This window comes from Rhopalosiphum maidis, chromosome 2 (genome assembly GCF_003676215.2).
Source record: "Rhopalosiphum maidis isolate BTI-1 chromosome 2, ASM367621v3, whole genome shotgun sequence".
In the NCBI taxonomy this organism is placed as follows: domain Eukaryota; kingdom Metazoa; phylum Arthropoda; class Insecta; order Hemiptera; family Aphididae; genus Rhopalosiphum; species Rhopalosiphum maidis.
In genome coordinates, this window is record NC_040878.1 from 23577960 (window position 1) to 23601358 (window position 23399).

Consider the following 23399-nt stretch of genomic DNA (forward strand, 5'->3'; position numbering starts at 1 on the left):
ATTTTAGTAGTGGTCTCAGTTGAAAACCTTATAGTTTTTATTCGCATAAACGCGCGTCTCCCCGCAGAAATTCCGTACGGTTTTACACGTGTTGCGGGAAGAATTAAAAAAGGTTTTGTTGGTTTCCTTTATACGAAATCAAATGTCGGTTTTCTGTTGGTCAGTGGAGGATAATCGTGAAATATCACGCGTTAACCAGCCGCCTGTTGCAGGTTTGATAGAATTATAATAATTATTATATATGATTATTTCCGAAGTATATACGTAACGCAGAATATTCACTCTTATACATAAGCTACACACACCCACACACACATATATATATAATATCATATCAATATAATATTATGTGCGCGCGCGCACTGCAGATTTACGCTGAACTTTGTAATTTGTTTATATTTATAATACAATAACAGCACTCATACCAATAGCATATATTGATTTTGATTTAAAAACTAGTCGTGTATTAAGACGGTTCACCGCGCAAACGAACTTTCAACCATCAACACGTCACAGACATTAAAACATGTGTAAACAGAGTACTTTGACCTGGACAATGTTGAACGAGTGGGTACACTAACGTTTATGTACAACGAGAACAACAACAGCATTAGAATCCGTAGATAATTTCGGTATTACATTTGTAGGACGATATTGATAATAAATTATAATAATACATTTTTGTACATTTATACATATCTAATTAGTGTACGGACAATAAAAAAAAAAAAACACGAAACACAAAAATACGTCTTGCAATAATATAGACAATAGACTGTAGAATATAATAGGCGGTAGGTAATCATATGTGTACAGACGATGTTGCGTCAATAATATACGATTTATTATTATACACGGCGATTTACTAAACCCAATACTCGATGTTCCGGGATACATCGTTGTCCGTCTTAAAAATACTGAGCCGTGTGCACGTTTATAATAATGTCGTATACGTTTAATCACTAACCACTCTGTATATATGATATGCGTTTGCGTAACACACTGCACTCGTGTATACACATTTGCACACAGTTATACGCATTGTTTTTTTGCAAATCAATACTCGTGTGTATTACATGGAAGGACTGTAAGTGTAGTGTTTAGGCTTAAAAAACTCTGTCATATATATATATATATATATATATATATCGTATATTATATTATATAATAATATGTATAGAGTAGTGATTACCACCCTGTGCTTAGCGGCGTTTCGGGGCATCGCCAACTCATTTCAGGAGCACCACGGCTCAATATGATATACTAGAACAAAAAGAAAAGAAATTATGAGCATTCCATTGTAATTGACAAGACAAAAAGTTGTTTTATGTAGACAATTATTTAGATCTGTTTATCGTAAGCTGCGTTATCGATTGATAGATAAATTACTTGCGCCTAGAACAACTGCCACAATAAGTTATTAATGAGAATTAGTGTAGTTCATTTTTATCGTGTTCCTTGTGGTATTCGCAGAAGAACACAAGGGTTGGATTAGTCAAGGCCAACCCTTTTCAACTAAAAAGTTTGATAACCGCTGGTATGGAGAACAGCTAGTGTATATAAGTTACATTTTCTTTATAAAATCGTGTTGTTTTAATTATTTCGTTTTACTCGACATTTTATTGTACAACTAATGTATAATTTCCAAACAGTTGGTAAAAATATATTTTCACCTAGTGAATAAATCATAGATCAATAGACATACTCAGTTGGGATAGTGAGTGGATATGGTCCCAAAAAATTGGATTTCATCACGGACAATTTAAAAACAGTATATGTCATATACTTTTTTACTGCGTGTGTTTAATTACAATATTATATACAATATATATCTAAATAATGATATCTCCAGAGTTCTAATGATTTCACCTGAGCATAAACATTGTTTTTAATTATTTTTTTTAGAAATATTAATGCAGTTTACCTAAGCTCAAACTAAAAAATAAGTAAAAAAAATTAAATATAAATCTTTGTTTTCTAATTAGGAGTTTAAACACATTTAAAACAGTTATGTATTTTAGTCATATACTTTCTAGTAATGGAGGGTAAAATAAATTCGGTATATTATCATATACATTTGATCATAAAAATTATGCATTATAAAACCGTTGAGGAAATATTCTCAGATTTGTTAAATCAATCTCTATACTGATTTTGTAATGATAAAATATCTGGAGAACCCTATTTAATACGCAGGTTACTAATATATTATATCATATTATGACATAACGACCATGTTATAATAATAAAATATATTATTATATACTTATACGCATATGTATTTCATATTTTACAGAATCCATGCTCAACACGTCGCCCGAACACCGGTTCGACATAGATCAGGTGCTCAAGTCCGACTGGCTGCGAGAGGCATCTGCGTATCAGATACGGTTTAACAATAACTCGGTATACGGTCAGTGGTGCGCTTACCCGACGGCGGCTGGAACTGAAATCACCGACACTGAGTCGAATGCTAGACGGGCACTAGAAGTACTTGGCATAACCGAAGCCATGCTCGAGGAACACAGTTCCAGAGGATCTAGGAGTAACGTGGTGGCCACGTACCGGATAGTTGTCAACAGGCTATTGCAGCAGCGCAGGCTCATGGGTCAGCAGCATCACATGCAACATCAGAACTCGACCATGCAGCATCCACAGACGGCTTCCGGCCGGAAACCCACCAAGACCAAGTCCCGGTTGTGTGCCATAACGTGAGCACCGGAACAGCGACCACTGCCGCTATTAGCCCAACAAGCACACACACACACACACACACACACGAGACGCCCACATAAACACTCCTATAACTCAATCGCCACCCCCCGGCCGAAATTGAATGCGGCCATACGTTTATATATACATATATATATTCGTACATAATATCTATCGATTATTATATAATTATGAAACGTATTATTGTACGATATTTTTTTACTATGTAGAACGCTGCAGAGTTTAAGACATGCCTAACTATTGGCAAAATATCGAATAGTCTAGTGTGTGGTTATTGAGTATATTTTATAATATTTGTAATATTGTACCACCTATTAACTATACGTAACTATAGTGTACGCCTGCGTTCGTTCGTTATATAAATTTATAGTATTTTATTAATGTATAATATATGTACACAAGTACACAAAGTGCCATCGATACACTTAATGATTGCCTATACATAACATTAGATTGATACGAATACGTATTAATAATATATTATCATGTAATATGGCCACGTCAGTGTTGCATTTTACTGTTATAGATGTACAACAAATGACGTGTTGTTATAGACTAATAAGTGTATACAACTATACGAGATCATACACATAGTTTATTAAGCAAATATTATGTTATAATATTATAGTACCTATACATAATCTAGTTAATATATATTATACAGACTGTTTTCGATGAATATATATATATATATAGACATTATACTTGTTATTATTCGACGGTGAAATAATATTACCAATGGTTTTTTTTTATTATTATTGAATTTGAATCTATATATATATATATATTATGTTATTAAGCTTAAGCATTGATATATGTATCTGAACATTTCGTGTTATTATAATATTATAGTTTTAAGTTCATATACGGTGTACCTATTATATTATTATAGTTCTTCAAAAAACTGACATTTTGTCTACAACATCCAGATATTATCATTGTATTACGAATTTACTCGAGACCATTTTACTATGTCTATATTCAACCGATAAGAGTTGAACAATACTCTATATACCTCGATTGAAAAAATATATTGACCTGATAAAACACTGGAGTGCATTTTATTTTATTTTTTTTTTCAATTTTTCCTATACCGTTGGTACAATACCCGTTTAATGTTTACGGTAGTAGGTATAGGTATTATGCACATTTTCTGTGATATTTCTATAGTGTCTTAGCCTTTTATGTCATATACCCCACATGTAATAATATAAATAATGCATTGAAACTCACCGCGCAGTTCACATTAATAGAAATAAAAATGTATCCGTCATATACTTTTCTGATAGTATTATTATTACTACTGTTGAAAAAATTTGATACCTATTCAAATCGAGTCTATCTAGAACGATTATTTAAACATTTACAAATCATAGTAACTGATAATTTGTTTTGAGTATTCTTTATTACTTTTTTCTATGTTTATAATTTGTTGTTTCTCGTGCAATGGCGCAGCCGCACAGGTACCTATATATTAATATTAAATTTATTAAATAAAACTAAAACTTACTAAAATATATAAAATCAATATCAATACATTTTTTAACACCGGGTTTTTGATAATTTGCTATTTTAGATTGTCATGATTGTTAATTTTCGTTATGACGTTGTTTGTAGGAGTACGGCGCACATGGAGCACCGCCAAAATGTTAACAAAAATAAAAATATTTTATTATATTGTAAAAAGTATAAATTGCTCAGGTATTTACCTTAAAATATGTGGAAGTACTGATTATATTATAAAGTAGATACCAATAATGAACTGTCAATAACCGACCATCTATTTATAAACGTGATGATATTTTTAAATAGCTTTGATGATTAAAACGGATCTATACACTGCACGATTGACCGATCTTAAGTGGACAGTGTAAAACAGTAGATATCTTCATCTTAACTTGGGTCAATGACATAGAGGATAGAGATTGTACAACAATAAACAATAAAATCATTATTTACTTGATTGTTTTATCACCTATCAATTAGTAAATTGATGTGACCGAAATTGCGTCAAGTGAGCAGATGGACAAAACTTACTTTCTTATTACTTGCATCATATACCATTTCATCATTACAATATTGAATATTGTTATAAAAACTGTAATATAGTCATATTATTGAATTAGAGTTATTATGCAATTACGCATTTACGCGATAAAAAATTTAAAATTATATTTGAAAAATAAGATGATAGAAATAGATCAATGTTTACACTTTTTACAATAAACAAATGTATATTACATAATATTATGAATAATGACGTGTTCGAAGTAGATATACGCGTGAATAAATTTAAGTAATTGGTGCTTATACATCTTATAGGTATATAAAACGTCATAGCTATGACGATTGACGAGTCCAATTGTCTACGAGCATACAATTAATTTGACGAATACCGATATTTTAATAAAATAAATAATAATATTAATTTATGTTATTACACTAGTATACGACTATACTTGGAATAGTGCTCAAATATATCGGATATTATTTTAGACATAAGGTAGGCGTGAGTGTAACATCGTCATAAAATACTGTGAAAATATGAAATTAAATATTATTAACAGGATTCTAGACTTCGTGTCCCAAACAGTTATCTAACTCCTAATTATTCCGGTCTCAATAATAAAATTTAAACAATTACAATTTAAAATTATCCATTATAAGTTTTATGAGATTTGATTTTTACGTAAAACTCTCCATTAGGTTCGGAGCGAAGCGGTAAAAGTATTGATTTTAATGATGTGTGATTTTTTTTTTTTTGCGTCATTTTTTACAAATTTAAAAATTTAACATAAAATAACAATTTAAATTTTTTAAAGTAGGTAATATTCAATAATAGTATAAATTGTAAAAACTATAAATATTCCACTGCTACTTAAATTATTATTTTCTATATTCAATAAAATATGTACACTTATATTTTAGACTACATCAAACAACTTAAAAACTTAATGCAAAATCCACATAAATTATTCTTTCAGACATTTACAAATATTCTAGAAATAAATAGTCACATTTTTTTTATATGTATAAAAATTTTTAGTCAATACTTAGATACATTACTTAGAATATTTATACAAAATTTGTTAAAATCACGAGAGTATGTAAATTAAATGACTTGTAGTTAAACATTTATAAAATGTTTAATTTTATGCTAGATTTAAAAATAATTAAAAGTCTAAAAACCAAAAATTTAAAAAAAATATTTGACACAATTTTTTTGAATAAAGTATTCTCAAGGATTTGAAGTTTTTACGTAACTATATTATTATATTTAACTATACGCAATAATATTTTAAAATTATGTAGATTTATTTTAATCTATTGCTTATTTATACCGTATTATTAATATTGAACAATACATTCTTATAATAAAATATTAAAATATAATTAGTATGATAGACCTATAGGCTGTAAGACGGTATTCACTCAGTCATTTTTCGTATGCTATTATGTACCTATTAGGTATTGAACTCAAATCTAATACATTTATCTTTATTTAAATAAAATAATGACTAAACTTGAAGAGAAAACATTAATTATTTTTATTACATATTTCTAAATATTATTAGGTAAATTCTATGTTTCATGACATCTTGAATTCGTGTCTGTTACAGTAGTCTTCTTAATGTCGAGGTACACTTAACGCGAAAGTACAGCAGAGAATTACATACATACCTGATTTTTTACCATTAAAAAGAAGGCTATGATAATAAATATTTGTTAATATGTATGGATTTATCAATAGATATTTCTTGGTTGATCAAAATATATCTAGTTGCTAGCACCATTGATTTTAAAATCAATACTAGTGCCAGTTGTATCTACCACAATGACATTGCTTTGCTTCAATCAACTACTAATTTAAATTAAATCTTTTTAGTTTCACGTACATAATATAGTTTTACATTTGTAACAAAGAAAAACAATTTTCTTTAGTATGTATGAATATGACTTTTTACCATTATAAATTCTCGTCAAAATATAGAAATTAATACAATCACACGAGATTTGAAGTATCTACTTATGAGTCTTAGGAAATTCTAAATATAACGTAAATAATAATAGCAATAGTATAGTAATGTTTCAGAGAAAACTATGCAAAATGTGCCAAGACATTGTATACTTTAATAATTGAGGTTTGACTATATTTACAAGTGTGTATATTATTATTTTTTGCAAGAAGAACTTTAAAAAAATAAATATATGCTATTTCTCATGGCTTTCACTGTTTCGTAAAATATTATTACTATTATTGTTTACACTTTACAATTTGAAGGTTATGGTTATTTCATTTTTTATACGTTGTATGTTCAATGATAACAGTTTTAGGTTGTTGATGGAGTAAAAAAAAAGAGCAAGATTATTCATAAAAATATATGAATTATAATCATTTGCGTTCAAATACGTTAGTTGTTTGTGTACACTCACTATAGTATACTTGTATGCATAATCTTACCTAATCTTTTGGCATTGAAAAAAAAAACAAATATCAAATAAATAAAGCTAGTAATCTCCTAAAAAATATTTATCTAGTCAAAAATGATAATGGTATGCACTTTGCTCAGTTTCCCAAAAGAACCAAGTCAGCATATTTTCTTCTATAAATTATGTATTATTACAATACATTATAAAAGTATGGAAATAAAACATAGATAGAAATAGGCATACATCTAGATCGTATACCGACAAATATTTTCCAGTTTCCTCGTGACTATGCGTACACTGTTTTATTTTCCACGAAAACTGTTTTTGGTGATCATTTTTTGTTTTCGTCTCGACTGTCGAATATTATCATGACAACTGAGAAGTGATTCTCCAGACCAGCCACAAAATAAATCAATAATATACTCCTGCATCTATATTTGTACACAAAAAAATCTATTACTTATGGGCTGTGTGTATTAACTATAAGTAATTATTAACTATTACGTATTATAAATTAATTTTGTTTGTTTTTATAATTTTTATAAATATCTACTTCAATACTCAAACCAAGGGTGGATACAGTGGTCCTAAACGGGGGGGGGGAGTAATTTGTTAGTTATCAACTAAAAAAAGGACATTATCTATTTGAAAAAAAAAACTTTGTTGGAATATATAATACTTTTTTTGTGAACAGGGGAGGGAGCAATTGCCTACATTGCCCCTTCCCCTTGTATCCGCCTTTGACTCAAACTCCTATTTAATAATATAACATAAGTAATTAATTAAGCATAATTGTTGTATTTTATGGAAACAGCTTTTAATTTACAGCAGATATTTCAAATATCTTAAGAATTGCTGACGAAGAAACATTAATAATTATTCTATCAATTGGTAACAAATTAAAATAATCTAAATACGTATATTATGCGTTTATATTAATATATATTCATTAATTTAGGTTTAGTTTCTTATTGAGATTTATCTTTGTGTACAGATAATCAGATATTTATATTATATTATATAAATCTATGAATATGACCTATTGAACCGAAATACTTCTGCGTGTTATTGTGTAATTTTATGGTTTACCGATAAAATTTCCATAGAGATGATAGTTTAATTAATATTATAACATTTCATCATTACCGACCCCCCTAAGAAAAAACCAGTAGATAAAAAAAAAATGTACATAATTCATCTCAATCATCACTTTTAAAAAAAATGAGGATTTAATTATATAAATAATTATAAAGCGTGGGCATTAATGACGTGCACGTAGAGTCGAAAGTTGCCAAGTCTTTTTAACATTGGTAAACAAAATAAAATATTAAGAATTTAACTGCAGTAATTTAAAACACATTTCTTTTAAATCACTTTAGTTAAAATATATTTATTTATTAATTTGTTGTTATTGAAAGTATTTTGATAATAATTATTATCAATAAATTTTATCTATATACATTATACATTATACATAGGTATATACTTTAACCATGAAATTACGCGGATCACGTACTTATCAAATATATAATATATATATTCTATGCTATGCTTAAGGGGATAATTTAATTTTAATGTTACTATTTATTACTTGTTTTAAATGTAATGTATTGATTAAATTTAATAATAATAAAAATATTATATTATATTATAGTTATATTATTACACACATTATATAATATGGTAATCATCAATCACATAATATTAATTTTTTTTCAATATTTTTTCAACTGGGTTCATAAATTCAGTTTCACAAAGTTTCAAAATTAGATCATACACACAGGTCGTAATGTGTAAAGCAAAATTGATTTTCGCACTCCCGATAGTAGCTATTGTGGCGGATTACTATAGTGATTTCTATGTATAGAAAATTGGACTCGCGGGACATTCGATCTACAATAAACGAATATAACCTCTCGCAAGGACCTATAATGCACCAAGACAACCCTAGAGTCCCGATTTAATACAAAAATATTTATTTATACCATATTTTATCAGCTTATGTAATTCAAAATTGAATAACATGTTTTTTTAAATACAGTACAACAAAAATATGTTCAAAGTATAAATAGATAATATTATAAAATAAATAAAAAAAATTAATTTAGTAGGTATAGTAAAATTCATAATATAAATTTCTGTAAAAATTTTAAGCTAACACGGATGTTTTTAAATTATAATAAAATAATTAATATTGTTATATTTATCGTTTACATAAGTAATTTCGTTCAAATTTGAGAATAAAATAGTTATGTTATTTCTATTGGCTGTTTATAATATTTTGATATGTCATTTCTGATTGTTGTCAAGGCGATATCCTTAGAAGTTTATAATGGAGACAATTTATAATCTATAATTTACTTTTTATACTGTGTAATAAACGGACTATCAAAAGAGTTGTATAAAACCGTTATAGAAAACACTTTTAAGTGAAAAAAGAAGAAGAAGTAGAAATAAAAATAAAAGACTAATAGATTGTGTATGCCTAACAGAGTAAACGGCAGCCAAAACATCAAATTAGTTACATCCATCGGATAATCCAGAGGAAACGGACGTTAACGCCGGCATCACCTTATTCCACGCAGATATCTACAGATATCGAGGCCGACAGGAGTGACTCTGGAGATACACCTGCAGAAACGATGGTACCCGAGCCAACGCTGAAGGACAATATGGATTTATTTCCGTGGACACCGACACGATGGTGCCATTTTGTCTCCGTACAAGTACATGCAACTGCTGTAGAACAGACGCCGTTTCCTGTCGGTCTTCCGGAGTGGTATACACGCGGAGGGTCTTCAGGACCATTATATGGTGGTTGTGTGACGTCGTGCTACCGATATCGGGATTAGAGGAAAACCCGAATAGAAGTCGAACTTGACGGACGTTCGAATAGGTGGACAAAAAGTAGAGAAAGAGAGGAGTGCACAATCGTGTAAGACGGTATGTTATCTACATCGTGTTTTCTGCGGTCGTGTTTTTCAAGCGGACGTGATGTGGCGTTAATAATTTTTGTTATTATTTTTGAATAATTAATACCTGTTTGTTTATTGTTATGAAAATTACTTTTGTTAAAATATAATATAAATTACATTTTTTGTGTACACAAAAAACTTTGTTTTTCATTTACCTAATCATTTATTATTCTTATTACCTACCTAAATGTTTTATTGTTTGAATTGAAATAGTTTATACCCAACAAAAAAACACGAAGATCTATTATTTTACTGTGTAATAAGTTTCCTCGAAGTATCATAACGGCTTGATGTAGGGAGAGTTTACTGTAATGGATGTGTTAAACTTGAATTAAAGTAGTCTTTTTTTATTAAACTGGACATAGTATTCTTAGTAAGTACTAAGTTACTAGCATTTCTACCCAGTGAATAATTATTAATCGACATTTATAAAAAAAAATGAAAATAAAAATTTCTTATGCCTATATAAATGACCCAAAAATAACCGAAATATTTTAAAAATGTTATCGTAAATAAAAACGATAATATTTAAATAACGATATTTGGTGAAAATATCAAATAGGTATCTGCGATGATTCTTTTTTTAGTTACATCAAAAGACAAAATAGCTTTTGTCAAAAATTGGATTTGCGTAAAAATTTCTGTTTATCCCAATTATAAAATTAATTACGGGTGGTTTTGAAGTTCGACCTCTCTAAAGTACAAACTAGATCCAATTCAATATCCAAAACTGCTCTCGTTTTCAAAGCATTTTATCGACAACTTATCGTGTACTCATCCACAAAAAAAAAAAAACACCATGATAAAATCAATACACTCATCGCTCCGCTCCGAATCTAAAATATAGTATAGTAAATTCCCGTTACAACGAAAACCAATACAACAAAAAATCCAGTTATAACGAAAGTTATAGAAGTCCCCTGCCGAAAATCAGGGCTTATAAAGAGCTTAATCGAATTTTCGTTACAACGAAATTTCTGTTACAACGAAAATAAAATTCGGTCCCCTGGAGTTCGTTGTAACGGGATTTTATTGTATTTTATTATATATGTAGGAGAAACACGATATTCTACCACGAACTGCATACGAGATTGTTCCTATACATCTATGTATACGTTTACCATTTACCTAATTCATATAAGTATAAAAAACGACGAAATATTTTACGATATATTACCAAGTATTTATGATTTATACTAAGGTACATTAAACATTTTACCCCTCTACCTCTCCCCCACAATTATGAGTTTACATCGCGTTCTATTTCAAAAATAAATTGCAGTAATAGTATAATCATGTTTTCAAATGTAATAAATATACATACTAATATTAAAACATATACGCTGTGCATTTCACCTGCAACACGCGTTTGGTACTTTCAAACTGAACTTTATACATAAAAGTACCTATCCAACAATTGTTTTAATTAATATTAATTACAGTTATAGTCTTAAGGTAACTCACATATATCTTTCATTAAAAATATAGCATAATTATTTGATAAATTATCGTATCGAGGTCAACAGCGGGTCTCCTTCCTATTTTCTGCACAATTAATTGTCAAACGCCGTTGCGTTGGGCTGTTTCTTTCGATGATTGTTTTCTGATGAATCCCACGACGTCATTCTAATTGCTCATTGTACTCAGTTGTGTATAGTATGCATATAACTAATAATGATTGTAATTATTTATATATTTTTCTGGATAGAAAAAAAACTACACCATTATATTCTATATGATGCAATATATATTTAAACATTACTGCAGGACCTGAGGGACAATTTTTGAAATAAATCGATCGGTTCGTCATCCTAATAGTTAAATTTGATAATTTATTAATTTTAACGAAGATTGAATATAACAATAACCAGCGTAAACAAGTCATTAAGTTATGCATTTATTATCGTTAGAACACAAAACAATTATTATTATTCATATCGTTCAAAAACTCCAAATGTATTGAGCTACGCTCGGTAACAATATTATATTTTGACGATGCGTCCATTTCGTACGAACGATTTGTCCAACACGAGTTTTTGTTCGATGATGAAATTTATCGAAAATTCGCGCCGCGAAAAATGTCGCGTATTCATCAACCTATACAGTTCTTGACACTTAATATTGTGCGCACTTTGTGCGTTATGCGATAATAATATATTTTTAATTCCATCATTTCGGTAGATTTTTATGAATGCTAAACGATTGTATGGCCCACCGTTGGTTGTAATTATTATTAATTGACCTACGAATAAAGTAACTATAGTCTATAACTATCTACATAGTAGGTAAATATTTATTTTACAACTTCGGTCAATAGTTTTCGATATTAAGATAATACAATGAAATTAATCTTATCACATGGCTATCATTCTATTTCGAAATATACAATATAAAAGCCAATGATATTTGTGTATTACAAAATTAAATACCTTAGTAAAATTCATTATTCACTATTTCACATCGGTTCATTCAATATGTAAAACAATCTAAAATTAATCCTGCAAGTCGTATTATTAATACTTTAGTAAATTATATTTTTAGCAAACGGCGAATACGATAGGCAACTATATTTACATTAACCCAACAATTTCGCGAATAAGCGAATAATGAATTTTACTTAAGTATTCCGTTTTAAAAAACAAAAAACTTCGACCATATGTTTTTTAACTTTGTTCCTCGTAGAGGTCATCTCTCTCTCTTTTACTTTTTGCATTACCTATTAACAATAATATTTAAAAGGACATTATTATCAATTATTTTATTCATTTTTCAAATAGATGACAATCTAAAATTATTGTTAAAAATTAATTCTCTTAGAAACTGTTATTTATTATAAAAGTAAATAATGCGTTTAAATTAGTTTTCCCTATCTATAGAGTCTTAATATTATGTGTTTGTGAGATCTATATTGGTATATAGTATTGTTGTTTGGGATCCATTTATGTCTTGTGGTATTATATGTTGAATTGAATGGGTATATCAAATCATTTCTTAACTATGCAGTATACAGTGTTTATTTTAAATATTGATTAACCACAATATAATGTTTTGAGTACATAAGTCGACAGAAGGTAAGTTACTAATTTAAACATTCTCCGATAACTAGTAGTTGCCAATATTGACTCTCCTGTATACAACTTTCCGGGATTAATTTAAAGTCCTTTTCACTCATATCCATCACACGTATCCATTTTTTACACCTAAACGCAACACCAATTATTTTGAAAACCGGCCAATAATTAGGGTGTTGCGTATTGACGATCCATCATGCTTTTAGTATTTTTATATTTTATCATCGATGATATTATTATAAACGAGTGTTTATGTTTAAATTTTTGGGAAACTGTGCTTGAAGCAGCACCCGTATTGTTGTTTAAGATTAAATTAAAAACAGCAATGGGTCGGCGCGATGTTACCCATCTCCCACAAGAGTGTCCGGCACATTATATCCGGCGTAGCTACACAGTATTGTACCGATCGGATTTTTATATCCGCGACGTGATCGTGCGATTACAATATCGCGGTTCGCCGTCTGCAGCAGCGCAGCACAGTAGCCATATGCCTTGATATACCACGGTAAATCACTGCAGCGGTAGTCAACAATCGTCGAACACGCGCTTATATGCATATAGCATACTGTATACTCACAATCATATAACAGACTCGTACACTTTATTTCTTATCGGAAACCGACATTCGCGATCGGCCGGCGGATTGCATTGATCGTTATTATTCGCGCCCGTCGTATACACTATACGTACATATTATTATATAGGGCACAGCCGCCACGGTTTCAATGTATACACTCGTACACGCCCGGCCGGTGTAATAACGCGTATTATACGAGTACTGCGCGAGTGTAATAATAATAATAATATAATAGGCGAACGAAATTATCGCTACGAGATAACGTATATATATATATAGCAATATAATACACAATACGCTTACATACGTATAGGTATTTACGTGTAGGTATATAATATGAGTAGTGCAGTATAAGCGGATCCGTTTAAGGAGAGAAATTCGTTTTTTCATTCGTTTATTTATTGTTATTTTTTGTACGAACCATTTATTTCCAGACGCGTTATTGTCCGGCGTGTGCTGACCCACACGCTGAAACCCAATCGCACTGCGGACCTACATCGTCGGACGCATAATGACGCATATTATTACGCGCAGAGCATGCACGTCAAACGCGTGTCTCGTCTCCGCGGCTGGCCGCTGTAGCCGTTTACAAACGTACGAATGTATAATCATATTATCTTTCTTCTCCGCGTTTGCATCGTTTTCTTCGGTAATAATTATATTACTCGGACGTGTGCGGGCTGCTAAGTCGGGCAATCGGCAACACTCTGCGATATTGTTATATTTTCAGCGAGAGCGACGTCGAAAATGCTATAGGTACGACTGTTTACACGGTGGTATATAATATCATACTATTTAGACGTTGAACCCGACGGAAAACGGCTGAGGAGTCGTCGATCTCGAGTAGCAGCTGCTTATAATATATAACTATACATCGTATGGGTATACGGTGTATATATACAAGTCGTACAGTTGGTTATGATATCTTATTTGCTGTCTGCTCGACCGTTAAGAGAGAACGATATCGTTCGCGATTTACGTTTCAATCGGCTGAGCAGCGAATAAAGAGGAGATGTACCGCGAACCAGGAAGAGTCGAGAAGATAATAATAACATTTATAACGACTGCCTATACGTGTTATATATATATATATATGTATATATGTTGCTGTACTCTGCATGCGCATTATACGAGTTACGACCGCGGTTACGGTTAAGAAAACACGTATTTCTATGTTTTATGTTTGCGATGTTTCAATATAACCTATAGTATCTGTAAATAATTTTTAAATAGTTAAATTAATCGATATTGATTTATATTTTGTGCCATCTTTCAAGATTAAGTTTTAAATAAATAATATATTGAAAAACGGCAAAATGAATTAAATTGTTATATTTTCTATTCGTTGGCGATGTGATTATTTATAGACTACAACTAAATTTGTTTTTCTTCGATAATCATTGATAATGAAATACAAATACTGTCATTTCGAAAATCTATATTATAAGCTATAATTTATTTTAAATTATACTATAATCGATATTGAATTTTCAAACGAAACATTATCAATTGGGCCGACATATTTTTTACGGAAAGATTAAGAACACGTCAATTTATTATTTTATGTGAATTTAATGTTTATTTAATGTTCATGATGTTAAATCATGAGTTATGACTATACCCATAATTCTTTCTTTTTTTAAATTGTTTTAATTTGAATAAATGTATGGTTTTTTTTATTTTAAGTTAATAAGTAACCATTTTGTAATTTTCATAAAAAAATATTAGAACTATAAATATTCTTTAAATTTTATTTTATTCATTTACATGTTATGGTGTATTAATAATAAATAGTAATATTTCCCTTTGCTCAAAGTATGACACTTTATGAGAAAAAAAAAAGATTTTATAAATTATAAATAAAAATTTCTTTAAATTTCTTTTAAAATTAATTTATGAACTAATAGTGATTACATATTATATATTTATATGTATAAGAAGGCGGTTTGATCGAATAACACATATTGTTAAACATTTAGTTAAATTTATATAAAATTGTTTATTGTTTATAGATACGAATAAGGAATAAAAACTAAAAATACATTTTTTCGTGTTTGGTATATACATTTTTTTAAATTTGATTTACATGATTATAGGAGTACCAGTATAACAGCACACCTGTATAAATATTTAAATATACATTTTAAACATATTTGTATTAATTTAATTCAAAATTACAATTTATCGATATAGGAATGATTTCTGATGACTTAAAAATACATAGAGCATTTTGATTTCGTTCCACCAAAATAGATAAATAGTGATTGGTATACTAATGATCGACTATTAAGAAAACGATTTGAAGATACGTCGAATTATTATTGTCATCATTTTATTAAAAAATGTAAAAAAATATTTTTCATAGAACGAAAGGACATAAGGTATCCCGTCGATCTATACAGAAGCATTTCGCTAACCGATCTCACGGTTTGTAAACTATGTTTTAGGGCAATATCCAATAATATTTATAAAAAAAATAGCATTACCAAATCCATAAATATAGTTCGATTAAAAAATTATCCACTTATATATTATATAGATTGAGAAAAAAATAAACCTATAGTTACCACGCAATACCATTATTGAGTTTTTTTTAAAGAATTTTTACTGAATATATTTTATTTTATTCTATGTAATCGATAACATTTTTAACTCAATTGTGGAATTTAATACCTACTATAATTTTATTTGTTTTTGAAATATTTCTAGAAAACTCGCAACAAAACTATCTATTATTTAAAAAGTTAAATTTTATATTCATGAAATAAACTTACTAATGCTTCATTATTTTGTTTTTTTAGATAGACGTGGTAAAATTTTTGATGTCTGTTTTTCAACAGAAGACATTTTTACTATAGAAATTATGTATCACTTAAATATTCTTACAAAAAAATAATAATAATAATAATAATAATAATAATAAATAATAACAATATAATAACAGTAATCATAACGATATTTAAGTAGGTATACGTTAAATTAGACAAGGTATAAAAATGTTAAACAAATATTTTATGATACCGTTTTCAAACTAGCAGAATTTTGGTTTCATTTTAATGTATATCTACTATATAGAAATGTAGAAAAAATTAATAGGAAAAGCCAAAAGGTTTGTTAGCAACTATACACAGATTTTTGACCCGTAAGTATCTTTCGAATCAGATCACTGGCGTCTAATCCAAAAACGAAATCCAAGTACAAAAAAAAAAACAGATGTGCGCCTATATGTAGTAATTCGACATTCTCTGCTTTATAATAACATATACCGACACAAAGATTTAAATAGTTTTTAAACATAATGTATGTTTAGTTAAAAACAAATTTCTAAATAATCGTATATTGAAGAAAAACGTAGGCACGTGTATAGTGAATATTGTAGTTTTGAAAATGGTTAAATATAAAGCGATTTTTAGTTATAATATACTATACCGACACACAACACATGTAGACGCTAATACGATTGTGTGTGTCTTGGAATGACACGATGATCGTTTATACTCGTATATCATTTATAAAGTGATAATAATTAAATAATTGATTCACTACAATATGTAAAATGTAACTCGACGTTTTTAGCTGGTTGGAAAGTGTAATTTAAGGCCAGAGCATTGCTAATGCATGCAAGTATTTTTAATATATACATATAAATATTAATCAATCTCTTTTTTTTATTTCTGCATCTTATGCTCGCCATTTATGCACTGCATATAGGTCTTCATTACACAGTTGCCACTGATAAACGAATAAGTCAAACGATGTTTTTTTGTACAATGACTTGCAGTCATTTAAGTACTTGTGGTGTCTGAAATATATAGGTGATTTGAGCTGGATTTTTTCCCCCGTAAATCATCATTGTCAACTGTCAAAAATGTTTACAATTATTATTTAATCGCTAAAATTAAATATCGTCAGTGTTATACTTTTGTGTTAAAGTATAACATCCCCCGCTAATCTCGTCGACGTGCGCTACATCTGAAGAATAATTTAATGCATTCCACCGTTTATGTTTCATACACATTAAGCTAGGAATAAAAAAAAATTATATGCACCACCCGTCGCGGCTTTATATACTTGTACATATTTTATATATGTTACAACGAAACGATGTCGAAATGTCGAGAGCGCCAGCCGTAAATCGTTCTTCTGCAAAATATCACCTACTTAATATTATTATTATTTTCTACGGTAACGTCGTCGTATTCGAACCAGTGATAAGAAATTGGGCGAACGCCGAACATAATAATATAATAATAACCGTGTCACGGTCAACCGAATAAGTTATACACACGGATCTCTTATAACAGCTGTCCGCCAGAAAATTGGATTTTATTATATTACATTATATTATACTGTATACGAATAAAAAAAAAAAAAAACAAAATCTCATTCATAACTTATAGTATATAGGTATACTTGTTTATCTTATGTATATAGGTATAATGTATAAATAATACTAATAACAGGTATAAGCTTGGATAACATAATTTTTAAATGTCCGCCAAGAGAAATCCATAAGTGCAACACGCTTATAATCTTAAACCTATTTAAGGAGTGCAGTAGGCGTATTGCAATCGCATAGGTTTATCTTTACGTACAACGATTTTTCTTATACATACACGTCCCGTACACGACGCTTACTCGCGATCGTTAAAAATTACCTATGAAATACCTATATTTTCAATTATATATATGTATAAAACATTATTATTAAGTATAGTCCTATCGGTTTTCTGTATACGTTGCCGTGGCACGCACTATTAATTAAATAAATCGAACGAATTGCGCACGATGTAACGGTAATATTCTGTTGTTTGTTGTTTTTAATACAATTTTTTTTAAAATTATGTACGAGTTATCGATAAGAAAACAACTATATAAATTATTCATAAAAAAATAGTTTCTTTACTTTTTCGTTTGGATGTATTGTTATGATGAGGAAAAAAATCATAAACAATTTAGTAACATCCGAGAAATTTTGTAAAATTTTATAGTTTCGAAAAATTGTGCACAAAATATTTCAATTACATTTTTACTGACAAACTACAGTAAAAATCACACATTAGCTGAAAAATATATCACACAGTTTTCAACTACAACAGTCACTTTAATACTTTATGAATTATGATAGATGTATCTAACACACAGCTGTAATATTTGAATGGAAAAATGTCGTAAAATTATATTTTAATGATACATGTCATTACAGTGCATAAAAAATAATATATAATTTATAAGCCCACGGGTATATTATAGAGTAAATTTAATTTAATTATGCTAGTAATACTGTAACATTAAAAAATAAAATTATCTAAATGAGAAAAAATTAGTTACTTTATTATGATCGTTACAGTGTTAAATATTAATACATTATTATTAATGAACTGTATTATAATTGTACGTGGACTAAAATAATATTATTTTGTTCAATTAAAATTGCGATCTTATACTAGTGCATATAGTTGCTCTGTTTTAAAATCAATTTTTACATAGGTATCAGGTTAGATTGTTGAACCTAGTTAAGCAATTATTTGATACGCTAATATTATTATGTTAATTTATATTGAATTTGTTTATTTAATAAAATTAATGATTTAAAAAAATATATTTATAACGACGTAACTTCGATACATTATAATACCTATAATTTGAATATTTTAATAAATTATATTTAACTTCAGTAGATACCGAATATATTATGTATATATATATATTTTGTTAATTCTATTAATTTTAAATTTTAATGCAGCTCAAAGTATTAAAATATCATTGTATATAAAAATTTTTGATAAATAATATTATTTTTAATATTGTTGAATAGATAAATTTTGCGTACTTCTTTTGAATAGGAAAATAATTGTATTCAAGCGTATACAAACAATCATCAAAAAATATCACAATACTTATAATAACACTAAGCAATATTAATACTTATATATAGACATTTGTTTTCTGTAAACTATAAGATCGCAGAACAGCTATAGACGAGTACGTTCGTACATTTACCGCTGCTCAACCATGGAAACTTATTATTTTCCATCCGAGTTATTGAACTTCTTCTTTCTGTATAGTTTTTATCTGTTAAACATTCTGTTTCGGTGATCATATTTTTCATAAATAATTATAACGAAGGCGTTCGAGTATAGTTCTGGAATAGTGGTTTTGTAAAGTGTTTGAATAATAATTGATTTTCTTCGTTTTTACAACTGCCTAACGTGAGGTTATCCACCTTCTATAGTTTTAACCATAATTCTTTAAAAGATTAAAATAATTAAACTCGACCACACATACCAATATTTCAATATAATTAATTTAATAAATAACTTGTTTTTAAATCGTATCTATATTACATTTACTGTGTTTATCTCTTATTAATAATTGTATATCTTTATCATGATTTAATTTTTTTTTTTTTTGCCAAGGATAAATCATCAATTTGGAAACTTGAAAAGATGACTTATTTATATCGTTTAGCCCATTTGAAATGTTCATATTATCGTAAGTACTATCCGAAAATATCTACCCCCAAAAGTAGTATACCTTGTTAAATAACATGAAATCATTATTTTACGTCAAATAAATGACCCTAGTAAAATGGCATTTCAAGTATTTAGACTTATACATATTGTTTTTCGTAACGGTAGGCATGAATAATGAGAAGACCTATATATATACATTTAAACATTAAATCAATGGACAGTATAGACCTTATTATCGCCCACTTGACTGTCTACTAATGAAAAAGAGTAGGTAATCATTTAAATGAAACAATGGTTATCGATTGACCTAAAAATGTTTAATAAGTAATTTAAGAATATCAGTATACATATACATATTATATATTATATATATTGTATTACATAGACTAGATTTAAACTTTCAGTACACTGCGGTTGTACGACTGCCATCGACCATTATTAATATACTTGTCAATATTTTCAACGTGTCATTTATTTTGAAATCGACCACTTACTAATGTTCTATTTTTTTAATTCACTTTATTTTTTGTATAACGTTACTGTTTCAATAATTATAGGTGCTATATGTTTATGTATTATTAAACAAGTATATATAATATATATCAATATATATCATGTATGCATTCGAGATCAAAAACAATAAGATTATACTCATAAAATAATAAATAAATGTAAATCGTTATTGATAATAAATTATATACGAGATAGATACCCTATTACATTATGCACGATATACAATATCTCTGATACCATGGTATAGTTATAATATAACTTAATGTTAATTTATTAAAGCTATACTTTTTTATTTGATTTAACTTAAACACCATACGAATTTTCAAATTGTTTAACTTATTTATAATAGTATTGATATTAGTAAAAAATATATATCATATATAAACATATAGGTATATTGAATTTTTAATTCAATTATTTTTGGTGGGTACAATTTATGTTTATTCGTTTGTTTCACGACTCAAACGAAATATGTTTAATAATTCATACTACAGTGGCTTTTAAGTATATTTATTTAGCCTCATAACTACATAAATAAACCAAATAGGTTATCATTAATATAGCTGCACGGCATAGTTATTAGTTCTTGTTTTAAAACGTACCTACTAGTTTTATTTAGAAAAAAATAAATTCAAATAATATTATTATTATTGTATTATTTATTATTTTCATACCGTAAATAAACAGTATGAAAAATATTTGCCTAATCCATATGATATCAATACTAAAAGCGTTACTGTATTACAATTCTACCTAATCCCTATTGGTCAATTATAGAACAGCTAGTATAATGTTTTATGTTTTTAGCACTTAAAAATTTTATATATCCTGTTCAAATAACGACTAACCTACCTACCCTATGATAATTGTACTTGCATAAATAATTATTCGGTTATTACACTGCGTTCTATATATAAGCGTATCGTTTAATCGAATAATAAACGATGATATCATAATTATATGGCAATTATTGCCATTATAAAATCTAAGCCACTTCCCGCTTGCCGGCGGGATTTAATCTTCTGAAATACAAAAATCTTAAATTAAAATACAAAAAACGGTTTTTCAAATGCCTAATTTCTCACGCGCCCGGGTTTTTTTTTTTTTTGTTATTCTTTGTTAAAAATTCAGACAATGCATCATAGAAACGGTAGTCTTAGCGTAATTAAAAAAATGAGAAAAAATCCTCTTCAACGCTGATGGCGGATCTTGCCATGACAAAATACCGCTACCGCGAATTCGGTGGACTGTGAACCGCTCCGGCCAAATCTGAAAAAAGACGATGACACGCGTTGTGACAATATTACAATAATAATAATAATAATATTAATGAGCCGCTTACGAATTATTTATTATTATTATTATAAGATTGAATAAACTGTATCGACTAAAGAACAGACGATGGAGTCGAAAAAAATAAAATAAAAAAACAATAAATAATAAAAATAATTATGATTTTTCTCTGGTGCGTAAACCCCGAAATGTCTGTTTGCTCGTGCGGACACGTTGTCGTCATCTATACATTAACGTAATGATACGAGTGTGTCATTACAACGTACTTACGCATATTATATTATTATGATTGTATACGATCGTGTATTATTGTACTACACTGCTTGCAGTCTGCAGATCACGCGCGGTGTATGATACGACTCATTAAATTACCGTACACCCGAATATTTTGACCATGACAAAATAAATATTGTATTCATACGCGACAGAGGAGGTTAGGATGCGATTCCTAAAAAAAATAAAATGATATACATATATAAATTGTATATTTATATTTTAAATACTCGTTTATGTACCTATACGTACTATTATATATATATATAAGTATATATATACATACTACAGTAGGTCTATACTGCAGTATATATATATTAATAGTTTCCACTTTCTGATCGATACATAATAATATTATACAGGTGGCCAGCTGTATCCGGTAAATATCGTACGATAGTAAATCAACGCGGTACAGTATTCGATTTGGGTCACTGAACAATGAAAATTTAAAAAGGACGCATTTTTTTTTTATTTTTTTGTTTTTGCGTTGCCCGTATATCTGTTGCGCGCGGACGGTAAGAGATCAATGAGAACGCAGAGCGTCGACAGTCGTGATCTACCGTGTGCCGTCGGCCAGACACACGTATAGTGCCTATGCGTATATTTTAATATATTGTTTTTGAATATTATCTCGTAATTTACGTATGATGCGTGTAATGGGATGTTTAACTATTAGTTATCGTCGAGCCCGGGCGATTTGCCGACGCGGTGATCGGATTACCGTATGAACCGATCGCGGTTTTTTAAAACCACAAAATAGCGAATAAAAAAGTCACAGATACGTTAAAAAGATGTGTATTTAACAACCGAGAATATTTCTATCTGCTTTTCATGACACGTTCACGGTTCTGGCCGCCGGTAATGTGTTTGTATACGTATATGCGTGCATGTGGTAGACTCGTTTCGATAAATCAGAAAAAAATGATCATACATAACTGTCATAAAAATACCGAACGTTGCAATAATAACTATTAATGAGGGGGAATACGCGCGAATAGCCAGTCTATACTATCGGTGACGATTATAAAAGCATAATAAATATAATAATAAAAAAAAA

At 28.8% G+C, this 23399-nt stretch overlaps 1 protein-coding gene across 3 annotated transcripts in view; it reads left to right on the forward strand.

Moving 5' to 3' along the window:
- LOC113553284 (serine/threonine-protein kinase NIM1-like) overlaps positions 1 to 3782 on the forward strand; it is a 42942-nt gene extending 39160 nt beyond the window's left edge. For all 3 annotated transcript variants that reach the window (XM_026956540.1, XM_026956538.1, XM_026956539.1), the window contains exon 8: positions 2297 to 3782. In XM_026956540.1, coding sequence (XP_026812341.1) covers positions 2297 to 2715 — 419 coding nt within the window. In that variant the 3' untranslated portion in view covers positions 2716 to 3782. The remainder of the gene's footprint in view (positions 1 to 2296) is intronic.
- The last annotated feature ends 19617 nt before the right edge of the window (positions 3783 to 23399 follow it).